The 20,296-nt window shown below is 45.0% G+C and overlaps 1 protein-coding gene across 1 annotated transcript in view; it reads right to left on the bottom strand.

The window, feature by feature from the left end:
- Positions 1–318: 318 nt before the first annotated feature.
- Positions 319–20,296, bottom strand: part of RPIA (ribose 5-phosphate isomerase A) — a 32,253-nt gene continuing 12,275 nt past the window's right edge. The window contains exons 4-9 of the mRNA XM_084625862.1: positions 16,116–16,175; positions 15,041–15,105; positions 14,224–14,292; positions 13,351–13,492; positions 7,610–7,709; positions 319–1,467 (exon numbers count right to left, since the gene is read on the bottom strand). Of these exons, the coding sequence (XP_084481988.1) occupies positions 1,370–1,467; positions 7,610–7,709; positions 13,351–13,492; positions 14,224–14,292; positions 15,041–15,105; positions 16,116–16,175 (534 nt within the window). The 3' untranslated portion in view covers positions 319–1,369. The remainder of the gene's footprint in view (positions 1,468–7,609; positions 7,710–13,350; positions 13,493–14,223; positions 14,293–15,040; positions 15,106–16,115; positions 16,176–20,296) is intronic.

Here is a 20,296-nt window from a genome sequence, read left to right as displayed (position 1 = left end):
CAAGTGCTGCAGTTTAACAGGTGTTGTTCAGACACTTGGGTGACAGCAAAACAAAATATTTTGATAAGATCAAAGAGGAAATCAAATGTGAACTGGTGCATTCAGTGTGGGTGAAATTCACCCTTGTAGAGAGAGCCAGCACAAAGCCTAAGCCCCATTTAAATCCCACATAAGGCCTTAAGCTACCCAAATCGGGGCAGATCCTTGGCAAGTGGAAAGAGTCATAGCTCTAGCGAAGATGATTTACACCAACTGAGGTTCTGTCTCATCAGGTATTAAATATTTCATCGTAAAAGAGAATCAGAACAGTCAAAAACCTGGCATTACAGTTCTTTATTTCAGTGCCCATAACATACAAAGTGATGACTCATGTTTTTGACACTATAACATGCAAAGCACCTATAGGAGGAATAGGATACATCAGATGATTGCCTTGTTCTCTTGCTACATTTGTATCCAGTCCAGGCAGGAAGACTCAATATTCCTTTGCTTTCCGATCTATCCTCCCATGAATCAACCCAGCTGTGAGGTGTGATAAATTGTCTTCATTCCTAACCGAATGATTTGCCGCTAAGGTACTAGACATTGTTGAAAGCTTCTTCAATACACTTCTGTAAACTTGATCCAGGCCCCAATTCTGCTCTTGTTTACAAGGATGTCAATCTGGAGTAACTTCACTGATTGAAATTAACCTTGATGGGAGTTACTGTGGATTGACACTGGTTTAACAGAGCAGCATTTGGCCCAAAGGATGAAATTCACTCCTATGCAAAGGGCCAGAAAAAGCCCATGCAACACTTCTGTCATGACCCTCTGCACAGTGGGTAAATTTTACCCATGCAGAATAACTAGGCATTCTGTACTATTAAAAACCATGATGTAAAAAAACCAAAGGGGAGAAAATACAGAACCAAAAGGTTCCAATAAGGCATCAGCAGGTCCCAACTGGATATGCCCTGGTTTTACATGCTGCATCTTTAATTTTTCCTCCCAGAAAACTAAATAAAAATAATACATTTTGATCACCTTTCTCCCCGCAACAAGACGCTGTCAGAGCAACCAGAGGGTTCAAGTTCTGTAAGATGTGTCTTTTTTGGTAAATGCTTCTTATAAAACAAAATAAAAATGTTAAAAGCAACTTCTATTCAAGTGACTCTTTTTTTTAAAAAAAAATGACAAGCGTTCCTGAACAATAAAAAATAGAGAATATAGTTTTTAAAAAAGACATTCAGTAGCACGTCAGCGGATCCCGAAAGACCTTCTGCCCCAACCTCTGCGACTGACCAGCTGCTCGTTAAGGCAATGTGTCAGGTTGGCACCATTACGACCGCTGTTTGGAAGGCAGAGAGCATCATGTGGCTGGACTGTGTCAGAGGGCCAGTTTCTCACGGGCACTGACAGAACCATCTTCCATGCCAAAGTAAACCACGTCGGCCATGTTGATGAAGAGACCTGTCTCCACCACTCCTGGGAAGAGAACATTCACACACAGGTTAGGGCTCGAACCATCTCTTATCTGCCAGGCTTACCCCGGCTGCTCTAATCCTCTAGAATTAGGGACTGTATTACTGATCAGGCATTCAGGCCAGACGCTCAGAAGGTATTTAGGCATCTAACTCCAATTGATTTCAAAGGGACTTAGGCATCTAAATACATTTGAGGACCTGGGCCTCAAAGTCCACTATGGCTTTACAAAATCAGCTTCTGTCCTGACAAGCTTATGACATTTATGCTTCCGGACATAAGCCAACCTAGAATTTGATGGGGGGAAGAAAGGGTTAAGAAAAGTTTCTCTATAGGCAGATTTCCCAGAATTCCCCACTACAGGATTTCTTACACCACCCGCTGGAGCAGCGGTACTGGCCACTGTTAAGGAGGGATGCTGGACTATATAGACCACTGAGCTGATCTGGAATGATTGTTCTTATGGGTATGAACAGAACATAGAGTGAAGTGCTTGCTAACACCCTGACTTTGCAACCAGCTCAGTGCAAGAGGACATCTGCACCCATGGAGAGCCCCACAAAGCCAGTGGGTCTCCGTACTGGTGCAGGAATCCAGCTCTGTGGCCTTCAGAAGGTGGCAGAGTAGTGCAGGGCACTGAAGCAAGGACAACAGTCTTAAGCTTAAGGCAGAAGTGGAGAAGCCAATGGAGATATTCTTGGAGGCCGGGAGGTGGAGGAAGGACGTCACACAAAGTCCAAGCAGTAGAGGGAGGCTATTTAAGCTGCAGGGGTTTGGGCAGACTGCAGGGGTGGGTCAGATGTTACAATGTGAAGCTCCTCCACGCAAAGCTGGGCTAGGAACCAGATTAGCAAAAAGCCATTTTGGTACGACAGGCGTAATCACTAGGAGACGAAGGATTAGGCCCTCAGACTGTGATTCCTGCAAACACTAAAAGGGGCCAGGTTTCATCATTGCTTTCTGCTCCAGGCCTCACAGCAGAGGCAGGTTTCTGCACCAGCAGGTGGCCCCTGATGCTTTCATAATCCAGTGCTAGCCTGGGTCTCACACCATCTATGGAGCAGCAAATGGCCAAACTCACCTGGAATACACTGGAATTGGAAAAGGTTCAGAAAAGGGCAACAAAAATGATTAGGGGTATGGAACAGCTTCCATATGCGGCGAGATTAATAAGATTGGCACTTTTCAGCTTGGAAAAAAGACAACTAAAGAGGGGATATGATAGAGATCTACAAAATCATGACTCGTGTGGAGAAAGTAAATAAGGAAGTGTTTACTGCTTCTCAGAAACACAAGAACTAGGGGCCACCAAATGAAATTAATAGGCAGCAGATTTAAAACAAACAAAAGGAAGTATTTCTTCACACAACACATAGTCAACCTGTGGATTGCCAGAGGATGTTGTGAAGGCCAAGACCATAACAAGGTTAAAAAAAGAACTAGATAAATTCATGGAGGATAGGTCCATCAATGGCTATTAGCCAGGATGGGCAGGGATGGTGTCCCTAGCCTCTGTTTGCCAGAAGCTGGGAATGGGAGACAGGGAATTGATCACACTGTTCATTCCCTCTGGGGCACCTGGCATTAGCCACTGTCAGAAGACAGGATACTGGGCTAGATGGACCTTTGGTCTGACCCAGTATTGCCGTTCTTATGCTCCAGAGCCAATTACTTCAGGGGGAAGGGGAGTCTGGGGTTTTCCCCACAAGGCTGCCACAACAAGGTGCGAGACTCTTAGGAGGCGTGAGATCAGATCATTTATAATGGTTCAGAGCACGAAAAATAAACCGGTAAGTGGCCCCTTTACAGAGATCACCCCCTCCCTCAACAGAACCGCTACTGAGTCCACCAGCAGCAACCAAGGATTCTCACCACCACCACCTCTGATGTAGATATGTCCATAGTTCCTGAGTCAGCAAAGTACATAAGCACAAGCCTCACTTTTAGCGTAAGATCACTGACGGCAACAGGACTGCTCGTACCCTTAAAATTAGAGCCATGCTAAGTACCCTGCTGAATCAGGGCTTTAGGGAGGAAATCACAATAGAGAAAATTGTGCAGAGTGGTACACAGGATTTAAACTATATGACCAAGATTTAATTTCCCCCTCCTTGATTTAAAAGGCAAGTTACTGGGCGCAATACAGGAGGAGCTAGATGAAATTCCCTGGCCTGTGGCATGCAAGAAATCAGACTAGATGATTTAATGGTCTCTTCTGGCGTTAAATATGGAAAAGTATCTGAAACAAAGTCACCTGGCGACCAGTTGCATTATGCAGCGAAATAGCGAAAGCTGTATTTGTTACAACAGGCCTCCAGACTCCTGTTCCTGAACGACACTGCTGTGCTCATCCCGACATGAAACGAAATGAGCGGCATGTATTTAAATGGTCTCCGAACAGAGTCATGTTCACTTGCGGCACTGAAAGTCAGATGCATTCTTTATGGCTGGAGAAGTGTTAACACTGATACCGTGACCAAATGCCAGTAATCTACAATAGAAATTCCCCTGTAGCGCCCTTTTCATCTCCTCCCTTACATTGTTTAACAGCACCCAGCAATGCTATGTACAACAGCTGACACACCTTCCCCTCGAGCGGGCTCCATTCAGTGGCCCGTGGAAGTGATGCCGTAATTTGTACACCACTTTAATTTTGCTTTGGGAAGAAAAAGGGTTACGAAATGCAAGGCACCATGATTTTGTTGCCATTAAGGGTTTCAACAGCAAACATCAATTAGGATCCGAGTAACCTCATACCTCTTCCAGAACACACCATTTCAGGACCACACGCTTCCTGGGTAAGGCCCCAAGGCTACAATACAGGGCCAGCAGGCAGGTTGTTACACTGGCCCATGCACAACACACTGCAAGACTGTGGACACTGTTTAACGTGGAGAAAAACACCCATGTGGTGAAGAATTGCACCCAAGCGTACTTAGTATTTTCTTTTAAATAAAATATAAACTCTGCTGAGAGGTTTTAATCCGTAAGGGCTGGTTTTTTGGCCAACCTGATGCTCAGTTGTCCTTACTCCTGTGCAGAGCTGCCAACTTTGCTCTGAGACTTTTAGGGATGTTTATGGAAAAAATCAGTGATGTTGCTTGGATCATCAGCAAATGCCAAAGGTGTGAAGCCAAATACAGACAGGGGCTTGGGGATAGCACCTTGACCGTTTGGGCTGCACTTTAGATGTCTATGGTCTATGGCCAAGGGGGAGGCCTGGATGCCCTGCACCACCCCTCATTGCACCCTTGATCCCACCCCCGAAGAGGGAGAAGGGGAGGTCTGGACCAAGGAAAGCTGCCCTCCTATGCTGCTTAGGGCTCTTAGTTACCTTGGCCAGTTCTGGGCCTGAACCTTCTTCCCAAGATGATCTTCCTCCTCTTCCCCTCCTCTGTCACGCTCCTGCTCTCTTCCTCTGTTGTGTCCTCCTGCCCCTCTGGATTCTCCTCTCCCCAAGACTGCGCAGTGATGGTGTGACAAGAGACAAGCCGCAGTGATGGCCAGTGGGGCTTGGGACACTGCTGGATTCACCGCCCAAGACACAGGCTATGTGTTAAGCTCTAACTGCCCCGGGCAGACCCTGCTGGAGCATTCTTGTTACTCAGCGCGCATTAGCGTTGTCCAGCAGGGCCCACCTGGGGTAGCAAGAGCAAGGGGGCAGCAAGAGCAAGAGCAGCCTGTGGCTTGGGCAGTGAACCCAGCAGCACCCCAACCCCTTCAACATGGCTCGCCTCCTATCAGAGCCTCACTGCGCAATTTGCGTGTGTGCCACAAGGTGGTGGTGAAGAGCTCCCCCAGCCGCAGCGGCACTGTTCTCTGTGCTCCTCGGACCTCAGTGGTGGTGAGTGACCTGTATGCACGCGCGCGCACACGAAATTGGGGATGGGTCCTGCTTTGAGCAGGGGGTTGGACTAGATGATCTCTTGAGGTCACTTCCAACCCTGATAGTCTATTCTATGAAATACACGCGCACTTGCAAAATTAGTTGATTTAAGCCTGAATTACGAATTTTGTAATTACATGTAAAACCGGGAAGATTATGGAAAATTAGGGAAGGCTAGCATCTCTGCACAGCACGTTTCCTCACAAGTATGCCACACATAACGAGTAGGGCTGCAGAATCGAGTTTACTTGTGTACCATCTCAGACAAAGTTTGTTTTGAAAAGATGAATGAAACAATGCTGCCACCTGGTGGATGATCTCAGAACTAAAGAGATCACTTTTTTTTTTTTTAAATAAGTGTAATTTAAGTCAGAGGTAAAAGCAGTCGACCTTCTTACTGGGAGTTGAAATATACAAGTTTTCTGTTTTATTTTATTTGACCAACAAAAGCTCATCTGACTAACCCCTTTTTGAGCTATACAAAGGTTAAAAAAAAAAAAAAAAAAATTCTCTTCCCAAAATTAAATCACTGCCCGAAGACCTATGGCCATGTCTGCACTGCAGATGGGAAGTGGAATTCCCAGCTCACGCGGATGTGCAGGGGCTAGCTTTGATCGAGCTAGTGCACTAAGGCCTGGCCTACACCGGGGTGGGGAATCAATCTGAGTTACGCAACTCTGGCTATGTGAATAATGTAGCTGAAGTCGACGTACTTAGACCAACTCACCGCAGCAGCTTCACTGCGGTGAGTCGACTGCTGCCGCTCCCCAGTTGACTCCGCCCGGGCCTCTCGTGGCGGTGGAGTACAGGAGTTGACGGGAGAGCGCTTGGGGGTCGATTTATCGTGTCTCGACTAGATGTGATAAATCGACCCCCTGCCTGCCGATCCGGCGGGTAGAATAGACGTACGCTAAGAGAAGGACTGTGGCTCCAGCAGCGGCGACTCAGACGAGACACCGGAGTGTGTACCTATGATCTTAGACGGGATCGTACCCTGGCAGCTAGCCCATACCGCCCCGGCCCCAGGGCCACGTTTCCCAAACTAGCGTGTGTATGTCTACCAGAGCCGGCAATCACACTCCCCAGCTGCTATGCAGACGTACCCTACACATGACAGCCCCACTTGTGACTTCTTGGCCACTGTAAACCTTTATAAAAATAAGGGTGAGATTTTTTTTTAAAAGCACCTAAAAGTGACCGGGTCTACATAGATTTTGTATCTGTATAACTGTGTCGGTTGGGATGAGATTCTTTTACCAATAGTTTTACCAGTGCAGCCCCCAGCATGGATACTATTATACTGGCACAGCTTATTCCCTTCTGCATGGGAATAGCTACGCTGGTAAAAGCACCTTTACACTGGTATGAACTGCTTCTACCCTAGGGGGTTGGACCACTGGAACAACCCTGGTGAAGTTAGAGCCCTACTGCATGCATGCAGAAAAGCCCACTTAGGGGCACAAGTCACCCCATCTCTCAATGGGGCTTCGATGCTTTTGAAAAATCCCACCCCAAGAGTCCATCAACGCTGCGATGAAGAGCTCCTACCTGAAGCAGCACAAAGAGCATTTGAAAAAGACTAGGATCTAGTTCTCCTAATGAAGTGACAGTGGTGTAAAGTCAATGGCATCGATGGACACTAATGTAATTGACATCTGACCACTCAAGATACTCAAGCATTTGCTAACTTTAAGCATGCGAGTAGCACCATGGTATTTCCATGCTTAAAATTTAGGCAAGAGTTTATGTATCTCACTGAATTAGGATCTTAGGACTCATCTGGACTAGAAAGTTTTGCTGTTTTAACTATATTGGGATAGTTAAAGTGACAAAATCCCATCCAGGGTATACACAATTTTACACCAGGATACGTACGCTTATGCCAGGATAACTTATTCCAGTTCAGGAAGCAAAATATACCATCCCTAACCAAAAGAGTTATACCAGTATAACTTCATGGACTCCGATTCTAAGGCTGGAAGGGACCATTGTGGTCATCTCGTCTGACCTCCTGCATTACACTTGCCAAAGAACTTCCCCAAAGTAATTCCTAGAACAGATCTTTAAAAAAACAAATGAATGAACAAACAAAAATAAACACCCAATCTTGATTTCAAAATTGTCAGTGATGGAGAGTCCACTGTGACCCTTGGTAAATTGTTCCAATGGTTCATTACTTTCACTGTTAACCACTGATGTCTTATTTCCAATGTAGACCAGACCTCAGGAACTCAGGGATTTTTTAATCTGAGAGATTACCTGGTATCATTTTTATAGCTGTGTTCACTTCGTTCCACTTGTGGACCTTGTCAAACTTCCAGTCCAATATGAAATTCCCATTGTCTGTCACCACGGGACCCTAGGCAAAAAGATGAGGAGTTAACTACCTTGTAAGGATTTTTTTTTTTTTTTAAACTCAGACACAAAATTGGCTGCCCACACAGCTCTCCACTAGAAATAAATGTCTCAAACAGAACATATAAAATAAAGAAAATTGCTGTTATTCAACTGTGTCACTGCCCCACTCATTGTTTTGCACCAGGTGGGGAGGACGACAACAACAAAACACACACACAGAGCTATCCAGTTTATATCAAAGCATGTGGGTCTGTGGACTGTGGAAAGCACCTGGACACCTTGGTGAATGTGGGACTAAAAATGTATGTACTTGTGAGATGAACCTGCTCCCACTGCATTCAATGGCAAAATTCCTACTGGCTTCAGCAGTGCAAGAATAAACTGCTATTACACACATGGCATTTAGTCATATTCTACACAGAGGCTGGAAGACACAGCCCTTAATTAACCAATTTAAGCATGATAAGGGGATGCTTTTCATAGAGTAACCCATTTTGGTACCCTAAAAGAGTCTGTCCTTGGCCGTTAGAAGAGCTTCATTGCAAAACACCCCCACTACTTCTAATACTGATACCAAAAGGTGCGAACGGCGACCATGAGAGGAGTCTTGGAGCCAAGGACAATCCCTTCATTCAGGCCAACGGACATGCCGACTACTTTCTCCGGCCCAACAGAAAGAGCAAATAAGTCCCTTCATGTAGTGAAAACAGCGAGGGGCTGTGGCACTAGACCCCATGACATGTCAGTGCTAACCTTTGTGGAGGGGTTGCCCTGTTTGCAAACATGGGTGCTAACATCTTGGTTTGCAGGAGAAGTGTGATCCTGAGAGGAAGAAGATGGACAGATCTTGGGCACAGAGGTCTTTGGAGCAGCTGACTTGGGCATTCCAAAGGACATCACCTGCTGCTGTGTTCAGGGAAACAGGACTTTATTTACAAGAAATGTCCACAAACAAGATGACTTCAAGAATAGACCTGACTCATCTCACAATTTCTCATCCTAATGGAAACAAGCCTGCAAGGCACCAAATACTGGAGAACAGATCAGGCCAAACAGGAAACAATACATGATATTAAGCACTATATTGCTCTTTTAATCCTCACTCACTACTTCTCACAAAGCACCTGTTAAGTAGGCAAGTATTTTACAGATGAAGAAAGAGAGGACCAAAGAAGATAGGTGATATTCCCAGAGTGGCACAGTTGAGTCAATGGCAGACCCTAGGAGTTTGGCACAGATTAGGGCTTAAATCCAGCTGGAGCCATCCAGAGCAGAGCCAGTAAATTATTTTCAAGCCCACAAGAGCCCTGGGCCACCCACTGAGGGGCTGAAGCCTCAAGCACCCTGCGGTGGGACTGAAGCCGCCGCCGCCGCCCACCCCAACACACAGCCCGACCTGCAGCTGAAGCCCAGAGCCCTGAATGGGGCTGGGGACCCTCCGGGAAGCCCTGGCACAGATTAACCAAAATGCCGTATGAACAAAGTACTTTGGAAATTCATCTCTTAGCAGTCTTATGAAAATAGTACTAGCATTGCCAGGGTGCTCCTGTCCACTGGATTTCTATAGATACATCACAGCTAAGAAAGTCAAAGAAGCTGCATATTAGAGCGGAAAGCTGTGCAATCCCTGATGCAAAGAATCCTATGGAACTGAATATTCAAAGTCATTATTCTGAGTTTCCCCATAAGGTAAGTATTAAAAACTAGAGGGGGATTTTTCAAAGTGCTTTGTAGAGAGACATGTGGAATTAGCACCACAAACATCAAAGGAAAGTCACATGGGGAAACTCTCAGCACGCCACTTGGAAACATTTATTTCTCAATATGTAAAGATTTGTCTGTATGGCAACAGGCAGAGCTGACTGTCATATCCACTGTCAGAAAATCTGGTTTCAACAGAACTCAGCTGGTTGTCTGAAAGAGAGAGATAATAGCTATGTCTCAAGGGTTGATTTTTCAAACAAACAGATGAGGATACAAGTCTTGTGACGTTACTTTACTCTTGGAGAAGATCAGCATGAGGAGTTCTGACCAGCAAAGGAGAGCAAAACATTCCAATACAGTCTTAATTTCTTAGCAATAGACTAACCGTGGAGAGTTACTGCATGCCTAATGGTCCTTTCTAGTTTACTGCTTTGGAGAGTGGCTGTGAGGACATCTGCAGTCTATGAAAGGATACAGACAGAGGACATTAAACCTCTTCATCACCATGTTCCCACCGGGGCTGAGAGACCCTGCTTGGCCTGAAGGTGAAGAGAGACACACCAGCCATACCTGACCTTCCTGAACCCTAACCGCTAAGCGATTCCTCATCAGTGCTCTCTGGGATCTTGTCACTCATATACACCATAAGAAGATGGATACAACTCAAAAGTCACAGAACGATACAAAACCGAGAGCCTAATCCATAGCCTACTCAGCCAGTGGAAGGACTCCTATCGCCTTCATCTGAGACTAGATTAGGCCCTTCAGAGCAATACTACACCCATGAGTAACATTCCTCATGGATGCATTAGCCCCATGATCAAAACTTAGGATTTCCCAGGATTGTGGCCAGGATGATGTTATTAACCTATGGCTGTCAGAGAAAGATTTTTTTACTGTATTTTGGTAACAGCAACCTTCTTCTTAATACACCTAGAATAAAATTTAACTACAACCACATATAATCTCGGTCCTCCCAGCAGAGAGGTAGAGAAGAAGGAGAATACAAGGGTTAGTGCATTAGTCTGGGACTTGGGAGACCTATGTTCAATGCCCTGCTCCATCACAGACTTCTTGTGTGATCCTGGGCCAGGCCTCTCTGTGCCTCAACTCCCCATCTGTACAACGGGGATAAAAGTACTTAAAGAAACAGATTTCTGCAAAGGTAAAAATAGGGACTTACATCTTCAAGATTTTTAAGTACCTCCCTTTCCAGGTGCCCAATTTAGAATGTAAAAATGTAAGGCTGGAATGCACCTCCAAAGATCATCGAGACCTTTGCACGAAGGCAGGACTATGTAACTCTACACTGTTCCGGACAGGTGTTTGCCCAACCTGTTCTTAAAAACCTCCCATGATGGGAGCTCCACAACATCCCTTAGAAGCCTGTTCCAGCTCTTAACAACCCTCATCATTAGGAAGTTTTCATACCATCGAACCTAAATCTCCCTTGCTGCAGATTAAGCCCGTTACTTCTTGATACCTTCAGTGGGCATGGAGAACAACTGACCACCAAGCTCTTGATAACAGCCTTTCATATATGTGAAGACTTATCAGGGTCCCTCTTTAGTCTTCTTTTCTCAAGATTAAACATATCTAGTTTCTTTAACCTTTCCTCAGAGGTGAGGTTTTATAAACCTTCTACCATCTGTACTGCTCTCCTCTTGACTCTCTCCAATTTGTCCACATCTTTTTTAAAGTGTGGTGCCCAGGACTGGACACAGTACTCCAGTTGAGGCCTCACCAGTGTTGAGTAGAGCCAGATAGTTACCTCGTATTACATACAACACGCCTGTTAATACACCCCAGAATATTAGCTTTTTTCACAACTGCATCATGCTGATTCATATTCAGTTTGTGATCCATTAGAACCCCCAGATCCTCTTCAACAGGGAGGGATAGCTCAGTGGTTTGAGCATTGGCCTGCTAAACCCAGGGTTGTGAGTTCAATCCTTGAGGGGGCCATATATGGATCTGGGGCAAAAATTGGGGATTGGTCCTGCTTTGAGAAGGGGTTGGAATAGATGACCTCCTGAGGTCCCTTCCAACCCCGATATTCTATGATTCTATGAACAGTACTACTGCCTAGCCAATTAAACCCCATTTTGTAGTTGTGCTGCCGATTTTTCCTTCCAAAGTGAAGTACTCTGCACTTGGCTTTACTGAATATCATCTTGCTGAATTCAGATCAGTTCTCCACTTTGTCAAGGTCATTTCGAATTCTAATCCTGTCCTCCAAAGTGCTTGCAACTGCTCCTAGCTTGATGTTATCTGCAAATTTTATAACCATATTCTCCACTCCATTAGCCAAGTCATTAATGAAAATATTGAGTAGTACGGGACCCCACTAGATGCGGCCTCCCCATTTGACAGCAAAACATCAATAACTATTTGATTATAGTATTTCAACTAGTTGTGCACCCACCTTACAGAGATTTCATCTAGACCTCATTTCCCTAGTTTGCTTATGAGAATGTCATGTGGGACTGTGTCAAAAGCCTCACTAAAATCAAGATACGTCTAGTCTACTGCTTCCTTCTTAACCACTAGACCAGTAATGCTGTCAAAGGAGGACATTAGGTTGGTTTGGTATGATTTGTTCTTGACAAATTCATGCTGGCTATTCCTTATTACCCTTTTATCCGCTAAGTGCTTACAAAATGATTGATTAATAATTTGTTCCAGTACCTTTCCAGGTATCGAAATAAAGTTGACTGGTCTGTAATTCCCTGGGACCTCACCCGTCCTCCATACGGTCTCGAAGATAATTGCTAACGATTGCAAAATTGTCTCAGAGGGTTCCTTAATTATACTAGGATGAATTTCATCAGGCGCTGCCTATTTGAGTACATCTAACTTTTCTAAATATTCTTTAACCTGTTTTCCCCCCTATTTTGGCTTCCCTATTATTCCTTCTCCCTTTTTTTTTATATTAATTGTGTTAAGTATCTGGTCACCATTAACCTTTTTAGTGAATAATGAAACAAAATGGTTATTAAACACCTCAGTCTTCCTGATGTCATCAGTTATTAGCTCTCCTTCCTCAGTAAACAGAGGATGGACACTTTCCTTCAGCTTTCTCTTGCTCCTAATGTATTTAAAGAACCTCTTCTTATTGTCTTTTAGGTCTCTTGCTAGATGTAACTCATTTTGCACCTTAACCTTTCTGATTTTGTCCCTACATACTTGTGCTATTCTTTTGTACTCCTCTGAGCAATTTGTCCATATTTTCGCTTTTTATAGGATTCTTTGCTGATTTTCAGGTCTTTAAAGAGCTCCTAATGAAGCCATTGGCCTCTTACTAGTCTTCCTACCTTTCCTTCATAGCAGGATAGTTTGCTGTTGTGTCTTTAATACTGTCTCTGAGAAACTGTAAGCCCTCTAGAGCTCCTTTTCCCTCTGAGATTTCCTTCCCATGGGACCTCGCCTACCTGTTCTCTACGTTAGTTCAAGTCTGCTTTTTTGAAGTCCAATGTTCTTATTCTGCTGCTCTCATTCCTTTCTTTCCTTAGAATCCTGAAATCTATCACTTCATGATCACTTTCATCCAAATTGCCTGGAACCTTCAGATTCACAACCCATTCCTCCCTTAGTCAGAATCAAGTCTGAAATGGCTGTGCCCCTTGGCACTTCCGCCACTTTCTGAAACAAAATGTTGTCTCCAGAAATGTATGGAACATTCATTGTGTTTTTCTGTGCTATTTGAAACACTGTAAAGGGGCCTGAGTTTCAGAAGGGAATGCTCAGCAAGTAGATGCACAAAGTCACTAGTCACTTTTGAAAATTTAGGCCAAGAGGTTTTTTGTTCTTTTATATATACTCAAAAGCACAAACCATATATTTGCACAGACATTATCTGTCACATTTCTGTTTTGCCACACGCCACGTACACCCATCTGGGGGAGCGGCCTTCTTCAGAGACCTTTGATCATACTGACCGCTTTACGAACAGCCATCCTCAGCTCAGCAGCGCCACCAAACTTCCTGGTCAGAGCTCTGATGACTGGGACGTAAGCCATTGGGATGACTTCAATGGGGATTCCTTTCTTCCATTGCTCCCCAAGGTTCTTAGAATTTTTTCTACAGGTAATTGGTTTTAAACAGGATTAATATTAACATTACAGCATCTAAAATATTATAATAAATAATAATAATTATAATTATTATTATTAATACACTCACATATAAAGCCCCAAAGGGCACAACATCCAAGTCCTTTAGGGGGAAATTCAGAGGAGCAGCAGAAAGCCTCGTGCTCCATTCAAATCCTCCTTAAGCCTTTTTTGAGACAGATTCATATGTCTTAAAGTCAGATGGGATCATTAGATCATCTAGCTTGACCTCCTGTGTAGCACAGGCCACAGGAGTTCATCCAGTTACCACCCAGCCACTTGTGCAGAAAGACTGCAGGTTAATTTTCTATTATCCTACAGATGTAAGCAGAGGGGGAAGTTAGCCCAAGAACAGATGATGATGCCCAGTCAAGTTGGAAAGCTGGCAAGGCAGCTGGGCATACCCACTCCCAAAGGCACAGGTCCAGATAAATTCTGAAGCGAGCACTTTCTGCAATTTGGGAACTCTGGGATTTTGCAAATTAAAAAACAAAAGTCAAATTCAATTAATGAGGTGTCAGCAGAGCTGGGCTTACTTAGACCTGGTTCTGCTCCCATTGACATCAAGGGCCAAGCGCCCACTGACGGCGTTGGAAGCAAAATAATGCGCTCGCTCATTATGAACTCACATATTTAGCTATGGCTGAATTTGGCCCTCTGTCTCCACCTTGTGGGAATGAAGTGCAGTACATATTTTACCTGTAGTCAGCAACGACGACGAAGCATTTTGCATAGCCTGCTACTATCTTTTCCTGTGTCAAGCACCCTCTGTGAAGAAAATTAAGAAGTAAACATATTAAACTGGCCTTGTCATGCTGGGTGGGCCCACGGGATGACAGCATCCCTCACATTCTCCCCACTCATTCTGGAGATTGTTTCACCCCCTCCCCCTTCCCATAAACCTAATGTAAGTTAGTGCTTGTGAAAGGTACCAGACTGATAGCCATGGCCACTGGGGAGATGGCAATCAGCCAAGCACACTAACAAACAGAGTCTCTGGGGGACTTAGCACAGACACCCATGACATAGAAGACTGCACTCTTTCAACCTCTACAGGTGGTCCAATCAGGCCTAGCGTGAGGCACAGTGGTGGACAGGCCAATATTACTATACCTACTGTGTGGATACCCAGGGTTGTCAGCCTGGCACCCTTCGAAGCACTGAATTCACATGGAATCCCAAAAACACAAATCTGCTCCTGACTGATCTGCGTGAAAGGATTAAGAACCTTAGCAAAGCCACAACCCAAAGCAATCACTGCTTCTATCACTAGATGCCGATGCTGCTCCTACTCCCACCCCCTACTCCATTTTGGATATTGGATTATAAACTCTTCGGGTCAGGGATTGTCTCTCACTAAGTTTTTAGACAGAACTACACACAGTGGGGCCCTGATTTCAGTTGAGCTATACTACCATAAGAGAAACATTTCTAACAACACCAGTAGATTAATCTATTTGTTTAAGCCTGGCTGCAGCACTGCAGCTGTAAGCAGACACAAGGCGGCATTGCTTACCCGCCACCTTTGATAAGACTGAGGTCAGAATCCACTTCGTCAGCTCCGTCAATGGCGACATCAAGCTGTGGGAAAAGAAAACATGGCTTGGAAACCTTGGGAAACAAATGTGTTGGTCATGAAAGGCGGCATGAAGCAGGCACCTGCTGTTTGCACAGCTGCACTCAGCCCCACAACTCATGCATCCGCTAAGAGCTGTCCACGTTTTACTGCACAGAAAAGTATCCTAATGCCAGCAGGAGGTCCGATGCTACATGGAGAGTCTAGTCAACACCAGCCTGAACCCAAAATACTGTTGGAAACAATCACTGATTTCTAGAAGGCTTGATGAGTACATCGAAAACTAGCTCTGGATAGACTCAAGGCCAGATGACTCAATATAATCGTCTCTTGAAAACAATTACACAGAGATACACAGCCACAGATAAACAGCAAGCAGCCAGCAAGTCCAGCTATAACCTACACACCCCGTCAAGCTGCTGATCTGGTCTAGTCTTCTTAGACAAGTAGGGACAGTGTGTGAATGGGAAACTCCCAGGGAAAATACAGGGAAATAGTGTGGGGGTGACTCCAGCAGCTAGCACTGTTCACTCCAGATCAGTGCTGAACTGATACGCAGCGTGGAGCAGGGAGGCTGGGCTGCGAACGGTGCCACTGAACCTTTACCCAGGGAGTGGCTGTTAGCGCCCTGAGTCCTGGCCAAATTCCATCATGCAATGTCTGGCCCTTCTAGTTTACTTCATTTTGTGTTTGTTCAGGATTAGGGAGTGGATTTAGTGCTCATGAAATCGAGGGGTCAAACAAATCGGCCAGAACAAGCTTCTTACAGCTCAGGTACTAGATCTCCACTCTAACCTGCACACCTTCTTTTAGTCCATCCCTGGCTCTCTCCTGAACACAGACCCTCAGCTGGGTTGTGGTTCTGCACTGTGAGCAAACTAGGACTAAAACACAGCAGGCTCATTTCCACCTGTGCCCTAGCTCACAGTCCAAACCCGGGTCCCGAGAGCCAAAAGGTGAGGGCGTTATCTCAACACACCTGCCAGAAGCGATTTCATTTCTACAGTTCCCTTACCTCCGGGTGCCTGTCCAGGTCACTTAGGCTTAGACCATTCTGGAGGATCAACTGACGTGCCTACACAATGAAAACAACACAAACATTTTGTTGATAATTAAAAGATTCTCTAAAAGCTGCACAAACAGCTCAAACTCCTTTTGTCGGTGTCCCAACTCCAAAGTCTGACCAAAGAGATGTCTTGGGCTCTCCAGTCTCAGCTTCCAAAGGCATCTTGTCCTGCAGCAGGAGAACCAAGTAACAAGGAGAAGTCTCCTTTGCTAGTTAGAGACTGGCATTCTGTAACAAAGGGTATTACCGCTGCTTTGAATTGCAGTGGCGGGGCTGTATGTTAGGGTTCCTGGTTCCTCCTCCTGCAGGGCACAATCAGTTCCCATTGACTTCAGTGGGAGTTACTTAAATCCTACAAGATCGGGGAAACACTAGCCTCCTGGGTTCTACATTTGTCTCTTCCACAAACTAACCCACTGTGTTACCTTGGACGAGTTGCTTTCTCTCTCTGTACTTCAGTTCACCCCCCTCTGTGCAATGGGGGTAGTAATATTCACCATTCACCCCACAGAAGTGCAGGGAGGGTTAACGGTTGGAAAATGCTTTTTGTTGCTGCATGAAAAATCATTTTTTCTTTTAAAAGAGAAATTGGGGGGTGGCGGGGAGAGAACCAACTTCCCTGACAAAGACTGAGGAAGTCTCCTGATTCTGTCATGCTTTGCAATGATGAGTCTAACTCCCCCAACGAAGAGTGGATTTCTATCCCCTGTGCTGGCTAAACTGTATAGATGTTTAGGAGTCTGCTGCATCCCTTTAATTCAAGCAGAAGAGGTTCTTGCTTATAGATCCAAAGGTGCCAGTTTCAACCCTCATCCAGGGAGGTGTTATAGCAAGTTACATTACCTGAGCCAAATTCATCCCTAATATAACTTCGCTCCAGTCAAAAGCTCCTGGCACACTTTTGAGTATTGTATAAAACAATGGCAACACCAGGGATGTATCCGCCCCCCTACTGCTGACACGTCCTACTATTTAATTTTTGTTCTTTTGTACCGAGGCGAAGACACATCTTTAAAGAGCTCCTTGATTTTACTCTGTTTACTAAAATCTCTAATATTACAGTGCGGTTTCCCTTTAAACATTCTAGGCCAGATCCTGGGGAAGTGAAAGAGGCAGTGGAGTTCCACTTCAGTCAGTGGAGCTACACCAGCTGAGGACCCGGATCTCTGCATCTGCCATGCAGGCAGGTCTCAGGACACGACAGCATTTGGGGGTTACTCGCGCCGATGGGACGGGGAGGCTGAGTTCACGGAGTCATAAGCAAGTGCAGAGTTCTCATGACCAAGAGATAAAGCAGCAGTAACGATATGGCTCCTGCACATACATCAAGGATTAGAATGAGACGTTCCCTATAGGTACATGAAGAAGGTTCCCTAAGTGTAGCAAGACACACATGGAACTGCCCAGCACTTGGAATCTCACTGACACACAGCCTGCTTTGGCTCTACAACTGCTTTAATTAGGCGGAACCCAGAGCTCTTCTCAGTATTAGATGGAAACCTACAGTTTGTTGCCAAGAAACAGCCCTGTTGCTAGGTTATAACCCCCCGGGTGGCTACCCAGATGATCAGTACATGCACAACTCAAGAGGAAAGGGACACAGATACACAGGGCCGGTTTCCAATCTCATACACACAGGTTTGGCTCCACTGACTTCAAAGGATTTACACCAGTGGTGGGGTGGGGTGGGTTTGAATAAGGCTCACTGACACGGATTCTCCTCTCCCTTACACCTCATGCAGTTACGTGCACCCAGGGGAAGCGGAAGTAAGATGCTGCCACACTGATCTGGTGGTGTTTAGTGCTAACTTTGCATAAGGTGCCAGGCAGCTAGGGAAAATCTGTCCCCATGTCTCAAGGTCTCAGATCACTGGCCTGAACAGGCTCCTCGGTACAAACCTAGTGTCCAGGAACCTGTCGAACATTTTTTATTGTTAATTCTACTGTGTAAATCAAACTCCATTGGGGTGAATGGTCATAATCATTTCATAACAGATCTGAATTTAACTACACACATAGGGCCAAATTCGCTCCTATAACAACTCTCCTGGAGTCAATGGATACACACCAGGCATGAATCCCATCCTGCAGGACTTTCTCCTGGCATTTACCCTTATAACTCCCCAAAGCAATCTCTTCATCTTGAAGGTACACGGGAGGGGAAACAGAAGTCAGCTTCTCCCTCCCTACTTCTCTATGCTAGATAACTCCTGTACTAACTCCTTAGCTATCCATAGCCAGGAAGCAGAAAGGAGAGTTTTGTATTAAAATATGATGGCACAACATTTAAAGTAGTGCCTAGAGTCCCCCAACTGAATTTGGGGCCCCGTTACATTAGGCACTGTACATACACACAGAAAGAGACACACTCTGCCCTGAAGAGCTTGTAGTCGAAAGAGACAAAGTGTGGGAGGGGAAACTGAGGCACAATGGGGTGAAGTGACTTGCTCAAGGTCACACAGTAGGTCAGTATCAGAGCTGAGACTAGAACCCACATCTCCTGGCTCCCAGTCCAGGGCTCTATTGGCTAGACCTCCTTAACATATGCATATTAGCATCCGAGTAACAGTGAAAAAGAAAAGCCTATGATAAAAGACAAGTGAGTTGAACTTAGAATATTGTGCCAAGTGGTAGAACTACATTAGTGTAACTAGTTTTCACCTAAGACTAGGAAAAGTAGTATCTGGTCTCAGTGCAACCCACATGGTAAGGCCAGCTACTGTATGCCTTACTGTCCCCTTCCCATTTCCCCCAGGCAGTCGTGTGACACAGCATGCTTTCTCCCATGAGCAGGGTCTGCATTCGATTCAGCTACAACTGTGCAACACGGTTCACATCGGTAAGCAGAAAGCAGTAAGAAAAGTTCAATCACCAATACTGGAATGAACACAGAGAATTACAGCGTGTCTCTCCTACAATTCAGAAAGATCTTGCTCCTTACCAATGAAAGGCCAATTTTCCCAACTGTAATATTCCACCTAAAACCACAGCGCAGCCTCTTACAGCCACACTTCACACCGGTGCACTGAAGAAGGCTGAACACATTCATTTTCAATTAATTATCAGCGTGAAGAACTAATATGGTTGAGGTCAAAAGAAATTTACCCATGTTTCTAGTTAGATCATATATAGATGGGACAAGCGTCAGTGTTACCATTTTAGGGAAATTAAAGAGACAATATCAATTAATAAATAAAGTCACTTCCGTCTGAATTTTTTTTCAAATATATGGTTGCATATAACACCCTAGATCACTCCAAACGAAAGAGTACAGAAGATTTTTTTTTAAAAAGAAAAAAGTAATTACTTTGTGTATTTGGCAGCATTTTGTGTATAGAGTTTATATTTCACTCTTTCAATTAACATTATTATTAATTATCTATATTACAGTAGCACGATTGTGTCCCCACTCTTGCTAGGCGCTGAATGTGACACTTCTCGGGGCACACATCTTGCAACGATGATGAGTATTGGTAAATTCCACGCTTTCAGTAGAGACCTCACGTGCTACATTTTATGGATAAATACCATGAAAAGAGTGTATTACGTATAATGAGTTTATCAGATCTGAGACAGGAGTTTCTCATAACAAACACTGAACCCTTTGCTAGTTGGCACCAATGGGTCTCTGTGTCACACTGAACACACACATACCAAGAGAGTGCCCCTGCCTGAAAAAGCTTGCGATACAGACAAGACAGACAGAGGGTGGGAAGGGAAACAGAGGTGCAGTGACTTGCGTAAGGTCTCAGCGCAGGTCAGTGGCAGAACCAGGAATAGAACTTGAGTCTCCTGACTTCCAGTCCAGTGACCTATCCACTGGGCCACACTGCCTCTGCCAATGGTCTGTTGCCCTTCCTGTCTCACGAACTTGCCTGATGACATCGCTCTCGTGTCATGCTCTAAAGGGGAAGGGGAAGCACAGCGTGGAAGAGAATGTGCCTGTGTATTGCCATTTCATTATTAAGGAAAGGGAGGCACAGAGCAACTAACATGATTTGCCTAATGTCACACAGAAACTCCGTGGCAGAGTCAGGAACAGAACCTAGTTCTCCTGACACCCAGTCCCAGTGCTTCCCCAAGACCTTTCTTCCTCTCTCCAAAAACAGCTCACAGCTCTACAGCTCAGC

This window comes from Lepidochelys olivacea (genome assembly GCF_965140295.1).
Source record: "Lepidochelys olivacea isolate rLepOli2 genome assembly, chromosome: 4".
NCBI lineage: Eukaryota > Metazoa > Chordata > Testudines > Cheloniidae > Lepidochelys > Lepidochelys olivacea.
Note: the sequence above shows the minus strand (reverse complement) of the source record. Positions and strands in the feature narration are given on the sequence as shown.